The sequence below is a fragment of the Plectropomus leopardus genome, chromosome 3, assembly GCF_026936395.1.
Source record: "Plectropomus leopardus strain MGB_pleo_1.0 chromosome 3, ASM2693639v1, whole genome shotgun sequence".
Classification (NCBI taxonomy): Eukaryota; Metazoa; Chordata; class Actinopteri; order Perciformes; family Serranidae; genus Plectropomus; species Plectropomus leopardus.
In genome coordinates, this window is record NC_142178.1 from 37,032,682 (window position 1) to 37,043,665 (window position 10,984).

The 10,984-nt window shown below is 36.7% G+C and overlaps 2 protein-coding genes across 7 annotated transcripts in view; one reads left to right on the forward strand and one right to left on the reverse strand.

Moving 5' to 3' along the window:
• trmt1 (tRNA methyltransferase 1) overlaps positions 1–10,984 on the reverse strand; it is a 36,804-nt gene that overhangs the window by 25,223 nt on the left and 597 nt on the right. The gene's annotated exons all lie outside the window — the stretch shown is intronic.
• Positions 1–10,984, forward strand: part of nacc1b (nucleus accumbens associated 1, BEN and BTB (POZ) domain containing b) — a 41,077-nt gene that overhangs the window by 4,618 nt on the left and 25,475 nt on the right. For all 6 annotated transcript variants that reach the window (XM_088074913.1, XM_088074896.1, XM_088074891.1 and 3 more), the window contains one exon: positions 8,994–9,144. In XM_088074913.1, the coding sequence (XP_087931039.1) occupies positions 9,019–9,144 (126 nt within the window). In that variant the 5' untranslated portion in view covers positions 8,994–9,018. The remainder of the gene's footprint in view (positions 1–8,993; positions 9,145–10,984) is intronic.

A 10,984-nucleotide genomic window follows, 5' to 3' on the forward strand; every position in this document is an offset into this window, starting at 1 on the left:
ACACCCCTTTTCCAGGGTTCCTACAATCATGGAAAACCTGGAAAAGTTATGGAATTTCACAGTCACATTTTCCAGGCCTGGAAAAGTCATTAAATCCATAAAAATCATTGAAAGTTTTTGAAAAGTCATGGAATTTTGTTGATTGTAATGAAATTGTTACTGTAATCTTTTGTGGATAAGCTTCCACGAAATGTAACATAACGGCAAACTTATTTTCTGTGGCTGATAATGTAACGTTATCCCAATATAAGTCATTGTGTGATGTTTCGTTAATCATCGAATACTTTTCTTTATTTTCTCCGCACGCGTTCCCCACTCTCCCTTCATGCATGTTAGCTGAAATTAAGTTTGAACAGATCTGGCATCTGATATGTTAGAAAAATGCTACGCAAGTGGCGCCAGAACAAAAATGGTTATTGTGGGTCCCTTAAAAAGTCATGGAAAAGTTTTGAAATGTGGCAAACCTGTTTTTGCCATGAGCGGAATTATCTCTAGAGGGGTCTTCCTTTCCAAAACAAACAGACCCAGTGATTTTAACTAATCGAAAAACAAATAAAGCAGTTAAGCTCAAGCATCCATGTAATTCTAATGTACTTGGGTATCACTTCCACGATAACTTAAGATCCAGACGTTCAGGAGGTTTAACCAGAAGCCAAATTATCTACAAAGGTCACTTTCTACTGTAGAAACATTGCGGTACAACATGCGGATCTCCGTAAACTAGCACTCGCTCACTATGTAAACGGCTCATTATAAAGTAATGAAAACACAACAATTCTTATTTTCAGGTGATTATACACTAAATAACACAGACTTATTATATTATATTCCATTTCTGCCAATATATCCCCCTAAATCCTACACACTGGACCTTTAAAGTTTTTAGCCCAAATGCTGGTGCCGTATTGTGATTATCTGATCTAATTGTCAGTGTTTCTATTTTCCCGTTGATTTTTGAGGGGAGATTTTCTTCACACAAATGCTTTGTCTTAGCAACCGCCTGCTTATTATTCATGTGACTGCACATATTTACACCTGGAAACAACCACAGGCATCTGCTATTGGTCGCTGAGAAGCTCCGCTGGGACACTTTGTCGGTTCAATTGCTCGTTCAAGGCCACGAGCAGTGCAGATGTTAGGGAGCAGACAATGTAAATCATGCATTCTTAACATTTTCCAAGCCAGTGCAGAGGTCAAAACCAGCAGCTTTTGATCTTAACCCTGCACATGTAGTTAATGTAACCGGTTTTGATTTGACAGAAATCCACGTTACCTTTAAAGGAATAGTTCAGATTTTTTGAAGTGGGATTGTATGAGGTACTTATTCATAATGAGTTTATCAAATACAGTAGATTTCAGACAGCGTGCTCCCAGTTTGGAGAAGCAGACAGCAGTACTGAAACAGAAGCTAAGCAATGTACAGCTTTGAATGGGGATCACTAACAAAATGTATTCTAGCCACCAAATAAAACCCCCCAAAACATCAGTTTAGGCTTACACTACTACGTTGAGAGTATTTTTACTGCTTTACCTTCCTGGTGGACAGCCCTTAATGACTGGAAACCCGTTAATGAGTTTAGGTTCCAGTCACCAAACTCTATTGACAATAACAGTAATTTTAGCTCTCTGAACACTGAAGTTGCTTAAGCACCACTGTTTCTATCAGGTTTGTTTTATTCTGTGCCTTTGGTGAAAACTGACTAACTCTTTTAAATGTCAAAAGTCACACAAAAACTCAAATAAAATGACTAATTAACCCTTTATAACCCTGAGCAAATTGGCTTGATTTCTTTCAAAAACACAGGAAGAAGGCAATGAGCAACAACAGGAGAAATGGCATTGAGATTACTAAGTAATTAGTAAAAAGTACAAGAAAAGTACCTGAAATTTAGAAAAATAAGTAAATAAATCCCCTCCATCCATTATGTAAAAGGCAAACAAGACTTTGAAAAAGTGCTTGAAAATATTAGAATACATTTGTAACAGAATTTTAAATATGTAATTATAATAATTCAAATTATTTATATTTGCTATTTTCTTGCAATTTGTGTAACATTTCTTACCAAGTTGCTCCTTGCCCTTTTCCCCCATGTTTTTGAAATAAACTGCACCAGTTTGCTCAGGATTCAAAGGGTTAAGGCAGTGGAAGACCAGCAGCTCCTGTGATCAGCAATGTTAAATCACTGTTTTTCTCAATGAAGTCTGGCTTTGAAGAGAGTGATATAACGGCTTCATTCACCATTGGAAACCACTGTTTGATTTTAAGGTTAAGTTGCTAAAATACTCTTAATATAGTGTACACTTAGACTGACACTTTTTTTTTAGGTTGGACTTTTTTTTAAGTGGCTAAAATCCATTTTGTTGCTGACCCCTCCACAGCTGTAGTTTGCTGAACTTCCCTGTTGGACTCCAGCCTGCTTTTCTAGACTGGGTGCATGCCAACTGATCTAATGTAAATATACTGTCTATGGATAAGTACCCCATACAACCCCAATTTAAAAAACTCAGCTATCCTTTAAAGTCCATGATATACTTATGAAAGTATGAATAATATAGGAACAAATCCTGGATGAGACCCAAAATGCACCAATGAAAAACTCACTCTGAGCCACTTCAGTTAAACAGTAATTACATTAATATAATGCATATTGATTTCTTTATATCACAAGCTGTCAAGGCACAATGATGTGTCAAAGTACAATGGCCAGGAAGTTATGTCAAAACATTATTGATTCTAACAAAATAAGTTGTGGAAAACTAAACTGTATTTTATTCATTCAGGCGCTAATAGTGTTTTGATATGACGGGGGTGTTATTCACATCAAATTGTACAAAGTGCTCCCTATCCAATACGCAGTCTGCAATCTTAATTGATTTTCGTCCAGAATGTGGCTGCCCAATTAATTAAGCATTATGATATTGTAATAGACAATTAGTACTAATATTTGCATTTAGGCAATAAGCATCTTATTCCAACAAGACACTGAGAGATAACCGGGGTTGTTATGGTTATTTTAACCTCAACTGTGTAGGCCCTAATCCAAAAATTTAAAATTATTCATAAATAATTATACAATTAAAACACTTGCACTGAAATGTGTAGCACTGGGGCTGTAAAGAGTCATGCTTTACGGTTTCTCATAGCCCACTGCCCTACTTAGTATGCCTATATCTATCAAAAATAATGAGTTGCTATTAACTTAAAATTTAATTATGATGAAATGCTGATGGCCTTTTTATTCTCAGAGCTGCCCTTATGTAGGCGTTAAGCTGAAGCTCTAGACTGCTTAAGCTCACTTTTTTTTCCAACCTGTATTTATCAGCTGGGAAAGGTTTGCTGAGCATGCACGCTACAGCAACCAGCTTCACATTCACACCTGGAAGCCTCCCACTACAACCACTGTCTTTTATCGCTGGCCAAGGAGCAGCTTGGATGAAGAAATTTAAAGACAAAATACACCATCAGATGCTCATATACTGAGTCTATAGTGTTAGTGTGCTCTGTCAAAGATAATTGACTTGTTTTGTCAATCTTACTTTCAGAGAGACCGTGCATGTTTAAGTTTTTCAGGTGGACTTTGATCAATCAGTAAATATTTTAGTTTTTTATGATCTATACTGAATGTAAGGTTGTAAAGTAAGGTTGTAAGTAGAGACTCTAGTCTTGTCTTCAGAGCGGGAATGTCACGCCGTTATACCGACCCGCTGCTCAGAATTAAAGGTACTTAAAGGAATTAAAGAGACATAATTTTACACGGCAACGGTTCTTGCATCAACGTTGATTTTTTTTGTTGCGGTTTGGCCTTTTCATTCACATGGCAAATGTGTTTACGGGGCCCTAAAAACACAAACTTTTGAAACTGGGTTCCAGAGTGTAAACGCCACCCTATCTGTCTCCGTGTAAACTAACAGTGTCTTTTAAGTTGTCTTTTAGTGAGTATTTCTGCTTAACCAGCCCTGTTTAGTAACATCTGGGTGGTAGCTGTTACAGGAACAGAGAGACATTCTTTAGGGTTTTTTTGTGAATGATTGGTGCAGAGATAAGAGTTAGTATCTGGATGCTGGTGGTCAAGATGTTTTTGTTCTGGGGTTGTATCCATGGTTGGCTTCAGTAGGTTGTGCTTTGGAATAATTGTTTTTATATTATGTAAGGCCTATTGTGCTGTGAGTGGATGGTGTTTACATTTTCCAGTTGGAAGTAAATATCCTATTCAAATTAAAATAGAGAGGGCTCGGGGATCAGTCTGCCTCTCTTACTGAACACCAGGTACAGTGTCGGGCAATACAGCCTCATTTCTTACTCGGCATTTGTTATTACACTCTTTTTTCGGCTGCCTACAATTTCGTTGACTGCATAAGCACAAAGTATCAGTTACTACATCATATTTCTGCCATGGTGATCTGTACTTATACTTGAGGTGGAATCTGAAAGTTGCAGTTGTTTTTGGTGCTGTTGTCACGCAGTCCAGTGTGATGGATGGATGATTTTACACATTTTTTCAGGTGACCTATTTTTTCTAAATGCTCCAGTGACCCAAACTTAAAAAGGGAAACATGCATGTTATTCAAGTGCAAACACAGTGTTGTTGACTAAACCATTGTATCTGATGTTATATTTTATCTGTAGGCTAGTTTAAGTAAATGAATGTGGATTCTTTTAAATGACTGTAACTGTGTAGTGAATAGTGCTGAAATGATTAAGGTGGATGAATCAGTTAATCACTGCACATCTTGGAATCACAGCACTATGTTTTATGTAATAATGCCAAAGTTAAATTGAATTAGTTGATTAACAGATAATTAATTGAGAAAAATCAATTGTTTTGTTCCACAAACTGAATCCCTTTGGGTTTTTAACAATTCTACAGGCAAAGTCAGGACTTGGCAGTGGACATCTTGGGCTCTGGGCACCGAGTCATAGAATAATGGATATTTTAATTGATAATGACAGTCATCAATTGCAGCTTTAGTGGTGAAGCAACTTGCTGTGTATATACTGTAGCTGATGGATGTTTTTTTTGCAGGGTGAAGAAATAATCTTTCTTTAACATGAACTCTTTATGTGTGGTCAGCAGGGAAGCTGTTTTATTGAGAAATAGATTGACAAGTGTTTATTTTCAGTTTCTAAATGACCCCTCAGTGAGCTAAAATCTCCCATGAGCCATCGGTCAGCTGTGACCCCAGTTACTGAATAAAAACAAATCATACAATTCAAGACAGCTTTCATACTTAAAGGGAAAGTTCACCCCCAAATAAAAAAAAAACATATTTTCCCCCTTACTTGTGGTGTTATTTATCAATCTAAATTATTTTGCCGTGTTGGAGATATTGGCTATAGAGATGACTTCTCTCCAATATAATGGAACTAAATGGAACTCGGCTTGTGATGCTCAAAACGCCAAAAATACATTTGAAAAGCTCACAAGCGATGTCTCTTTGCACAAATCACGACCAGGTCACACAAGACCTTGTTGTGAGCAGTTTCATTCGAAACTATTTTTTCTTTTGACCAAACTACACCTGCCAGATGTATCACTACACAGAGAGAAGTGTGCATCTACTCATTAACGAGAGGCTTGTTTTTGACATTAATGGTGTCGTCCTCAGCCGAGCCGCAAAGTTACCTTGATTTTTGCTGCTAGGGGAGCAAACAGTAAATGCACACTTCTGTGTACATGGTGATTCAGTCGGCAGGTGTAGTTAAGTTCAGATAAAATAGTTTCTGTATGATAATTGAAAGAAAATATTAATTATTAATATTCTGCCAACTATCTCCACAATTAATAATTTAAATCTATCAAAAAAAGACAGAAAAAAAGAGACATTCTCACACTTAAAAAGCAGGAACCAGTAAGTGTTTGACTTTGTTGCTTAAAAAAAAAGACTGAAGTGATTTATGGATAATCAAAATAGCTGGTGATCTAATTGATTAATCGATTAATTATTGCAGCTCTATCACAAGCCGCTTGTCTATGAGTAAATGCACGCTGCGATTGGCAGGAGTAGTTTTGTAAAATGAAAGTAGTTCCTGCATGAAAGTGCTCTCCACAAAGTCTGTGGATTATCTTTTTCAAACGCTTTTTGTGTGTGTGTAAGTGCCATCTACTTCCATTATATATTTCAGAGAGAGCAGACATCTCTCTGGCTGATACCTCTAACACTTGGCAACTCACACCAAAACAATCTAGACTGATAAGTAGTGCTACAGGCAAGAGGAAAAATATATATTTTTGATTTTGGGGTGAACTGTTGCTTTAAAGAGATTTCATATGAGCGTTTTCTTATTATCATGAAGTTTGGCTTTTTTTCCTGTCAGTCAAGCTGACAGCAGGATGTTAGTCTGACGCTGCAGCTCACAAAGACTTGAGACAGTCCTCGAATTAGTGTTGAGAGTTACATCAAAGTTATAAAAATGATGAAACATCTGTTGACTTGCCCTCTCTGTGACCTTTTGGTCTTTGGCTGCAGCATCAGTGTACGTTCTCGCCTGCATTCACGAGGAGACCTGGAGGCGATGCAGCAGCCTGCTGTTTAGGTTACTAGGTCTCGTCTGTGAGCCTTCCTCCCAGTGGAGAAACGAGCGTAATCACTATCATATTGTTTGCTATTAGTGGTTGGTTTTGGGTTGGAGCCAGTGCAGAAACTCAACATTATATACTCAGAACTACTGTTCAAGTACTGCACAACCATTTTTTTGGACGGTTTGTACATCATCAATCACGTGGAGGTCATGATTATGTATAAAATGTATTTTTTCAGTAGACGAGCGGCTCACCCTTTGTTCTCATCTGTTTACTTCTGCTCTATCAAACCTAGCATTACAGTAGCTCTGTGCATAAGATGCACATTTATCAACCAAAATAAAGGGTCCAGTCGAAAGTGACGCCTTCAGTCTTGAGACAAAAATGATTTCCGAGACAGACTCCTTGTTTGTTTTTTTGTCACAAGTTAGACAGTTCCTCCACTTTTGATCACAGGCTTCTTTGTCGAGTGGTGAAAAAGATGAGTGAAATAGATGAGTTATGTAAGAGACTGTGTTTTGACTGAGAAGGAGCGACGAGAAAATAACAAAGTAGGCCAAAAACCACCAAACAGTTTATTAACTGTGAATTAGATGTAATGAAACAAGGCTATAAAAAAACAGAAAGATGGCTTATATAACCGTCGCTGGTGGCCCAAAATTCTCTTTCATTTGGAAGTTAGAGTTTGGAGTTAAAGTTGTTTACCAAATACTTAATTCATTAATCATCACACACTTTGCTTACCCTGTTTCTTTATTTCAAGTCTCTCCTCCTTCTCATTTCTGTCTTTTTTGCACATCTTTCAGCATTTTTCGATGTTATTTTTGTCTTATGACTCCTTTATTTCCTCTTCTCCTGTCCTTCTACCTTATCTGGTCCATCACTGCTCTGTATTCTTTCCATTAACTCGTTCCTCAGGTGTGCTCACCTGCTCTTCATTCTGTACATCCCTATCATGTCTTACCTTACAGGGCTCAAATGTCAATGTGTACATGCATGGTAGTGCAAGTAAAATCTAAGTGTGCATGTCATTTTTTAGCTCTACATGCACTGGTACATGTAACAGTACAGAAAATATTTTTGCGCAGGGCTCCCAACTCTCATGCATTGACAGCAAGACTCACGCAATTAACATTTTACACGCTTTCACGCCACACGTCCATTTTCCCAAGCTACGAAACTCAAATTTACGATGTTGCAGCGCAAAAACAGGACACTGATGGCGCAAAGGCAGCATCATGTGAAACCGTGTCAGGCAGCTGCTACGGGGATACTGACGCACATCTATTTACGTCGATACTGTATGAAAAAGACTTACATTACAGCAGTAATTTATTACACATCATATATGAGTGAAGTCTTGTCAATCAGAAACATCACCAAATAGGTCCTAATTTGATAAAAACCTTTTTCTATTTTAGGTTTAATGCTCATATGAACATATACAATTGGTACATTTTGGAGTAGTTTCACTGTATATTGCTAGGCAGAGAAAATAAGCTCAAGTGTCAGGAAATTGTTGCAGTAATATTCAGTAGATAATCCTATATGTAATGTAACTTTATGGCAAATTCATTTTTTGAAGCTGTTGATGAAACAGAGCTCTAGTAAAAGTTACAGATGATGTTTGTTTACCATCATATATGTTTCTTCATGTCTCCCTTTGTTTATCCGAACTAGCTGAAATGATGGAAATGAGCAAGTAGGGCAAAAAAGGGTCCTTGACATGTAATGGAAAAGTTTTGATTTCTTTTTTTTAAGTGTGGGTACTGTAACACACTGAAAATGCCCTAATTTGCTAAACTACCATAAATTAAATGATTATTTCTTTCCTTCAGAGTTATGATGAAATGTTCCATAAAGTTTTTTTCAGAGTCTTTTTAGGGTGTCAAATTTTAAATTATTTTACAGTACGGCTTTTTAGAAAAACTAAAGGGAAAGTCGGCTCAAATTAGATATAACAAGTTGTCATAAAAACAGAAAGTGTCACAGCCGTTAATGTTGGATTCCTTAAAGAAAGAAGGACAAAAACACAAAATGGTGCAGTAAAAATATTTGGTGCAGGTCAAAAAAAAACAATTGGTGCATGTAATTTTAAAAGTTATATGCACCAGTGCATTTACACAGACAAATATTTTGAGCCTTGATTTTAAGTGTCCTCCTTTCCCTCCAGATATCTCCCTCTTCTCTCTTTTCTTCTGTCTTACATCCCATCATCCCTCTCTCTGTAACCTTTCAATGCTCAAAGGTCAATACTCTAACTCAGGGGTTGGCATGAAGTGCCAATTCTAATTTCTGTGTTTATGCGCGTGCCATATCAAATACTTGCTCCCTAAAAATACTACAAAAAAACGCTCATGTTATGACTACCAAACATGGTTTGTAATTGACGTCCATGCTCTCATTATGTGCGATGCTAAATACTGTTGCTGACCCCTGCTCTAACTGCTACCTTTGTGTTTCCTCCCGCAGACCCTGTGGTGCTGGGCAGAGCGTTATGGCTCAGACGCTGCAGATGGCGATCCCTAACTTTGGCAACAACATCCTGGAGTGTCTGAACGAACAGCGGCTGCAGGGCCTCTACTGCGATGTCTCCGTGGTCGTCAAGGGACATGCCTTTAAGGTTCGAAAATTGTTTTTAATTGTTACCTATTCAGCAAATGCCAACATATAGTCGGGCTGGGCGGTATGGCCTTGAAATATTACCACCATATTTTTGGGCCATATCACGGTACGGTATGGTGAATATGAGCATGTAGCTTGAGAGTCAAAATCATATTTAAAATTTTCTCAATACTATTTTTCTTTGAAACAAAACAGAAAAGGTTGCAGAAGTAGAATTTGAATCAATAATAATTTAAATTTTCTAGGGATAAATGATAATATCGGTATGTCATCTGTATTGGCAGATATTGGAATTGAAATGAAATATTGGAATCGGACACAAGCTGATTTCTACCGATATCACAAAACTTTTCTTTTTTTGCTTTAACTGACTAAGTGAACATGTACAAAACCTCAACCCTAAGTTTAAGTATTTGTTCTTACTTTGCACATACATAGAAAAGTACTGTATTTTATGTCTCCATCTGCTGGTGAGCCATCGTGAAAAGAGTATGAATAATGTGACGTTAATTCCACTAAATAAGAGACTTGATGATCATTAAAATTAGGAGGGGGAAAAGTGGATATACGTATCCATATCGGTATCAGTTATTGGCCAAAAGAGTTGTTAGATATCGGCAAAAAATCTAATATCGTGCTACAATTTTCATGATTTTAGCAGATATTTTTCTTCCTAAAGCATGCACTTTCTGTGTTACACCGACATGCTTGTGCAGGGTTTTTGTGTTCATTTTTTCAGTTGTTCTTTGGCCCTGGAGGATTGCTTGTGAGGGCTGCAGTGAGTTGTAATTAGCTCCACAGTGAAGATATCGACACGATTTTTGGTCAAAATCAATCGGGGAGACAGGGAAATATGACCTGGGTCAAAATCTGCCAGAGTCCCGCTTTAAATAATTTCTAATAGATTTTCTGAGCAGTTCCCCCCGGCCACCTCTCTCACTGGGGGGAATAAATCTTTGGCTTTGCCGCCGTTCAATACTGTTTCAATTTATAATGCTGCAATTAGGAATTTGGCTGTTTTTCAGGATTCACTGTAAGGGGAAAGGATTTCTTTTCAGTTAGGTACAATTGATATGATCCATACTAATACTTTTTCCTATGCAGTTTAAAATACATTCTGTCAAAGCTTTGTAAGCTGTAAACATGGTGGAGATGAAGTCAGTCTTTCACTGACACGTTGTTTGTGGTTTCTTTCTACCTCCTCATCCTTGTAAGTCTGCACTAAGAAAAAAGCAATGGAAATGTTTTCTTTGTATTTTTAAAATAATAATAATAATAATAATAATAATTTTTAATAACATAATAACAGACCCCATGTTTTCTGGTTGTTGTTTTTTTTAAATATAGGACTCTACCAAACTGTTGAGATGTCACTTTATGGTGTTCCTAAAAACAGAAAATCAAAAAATAAAAATTACAAACCCTGCACTGTTATAATGCTTGTAATATGTTTATATACCAACATCCATTTTTTTTTACCATGGAATAAGTAGTATTTCCATACTAGTATTATTTCCATGTATTTATTCTAGATTTATCGAGTTCTTTGAAAACATTGCAGAAATGGTGAAAATCACACTAATATATATTTTTTCATCAAATATATAATGCAATAACATTTGATATATGGTGTTAACAACATTGAATATTCGTCCTTTTTTAATTATCTTTACCATAAAAAGCCAATTCAACCCTTTGGTTGAGCATGGCTTAAGACAGTAACAAACGTACATAATACATATGAAATCAAATGTATCATTTAACAATGAATCATTAAAAGTTGTTTTGTTTTTTTTAATCAAATAGTCAATTTTAATTACATTAGCTTCACTACCTTT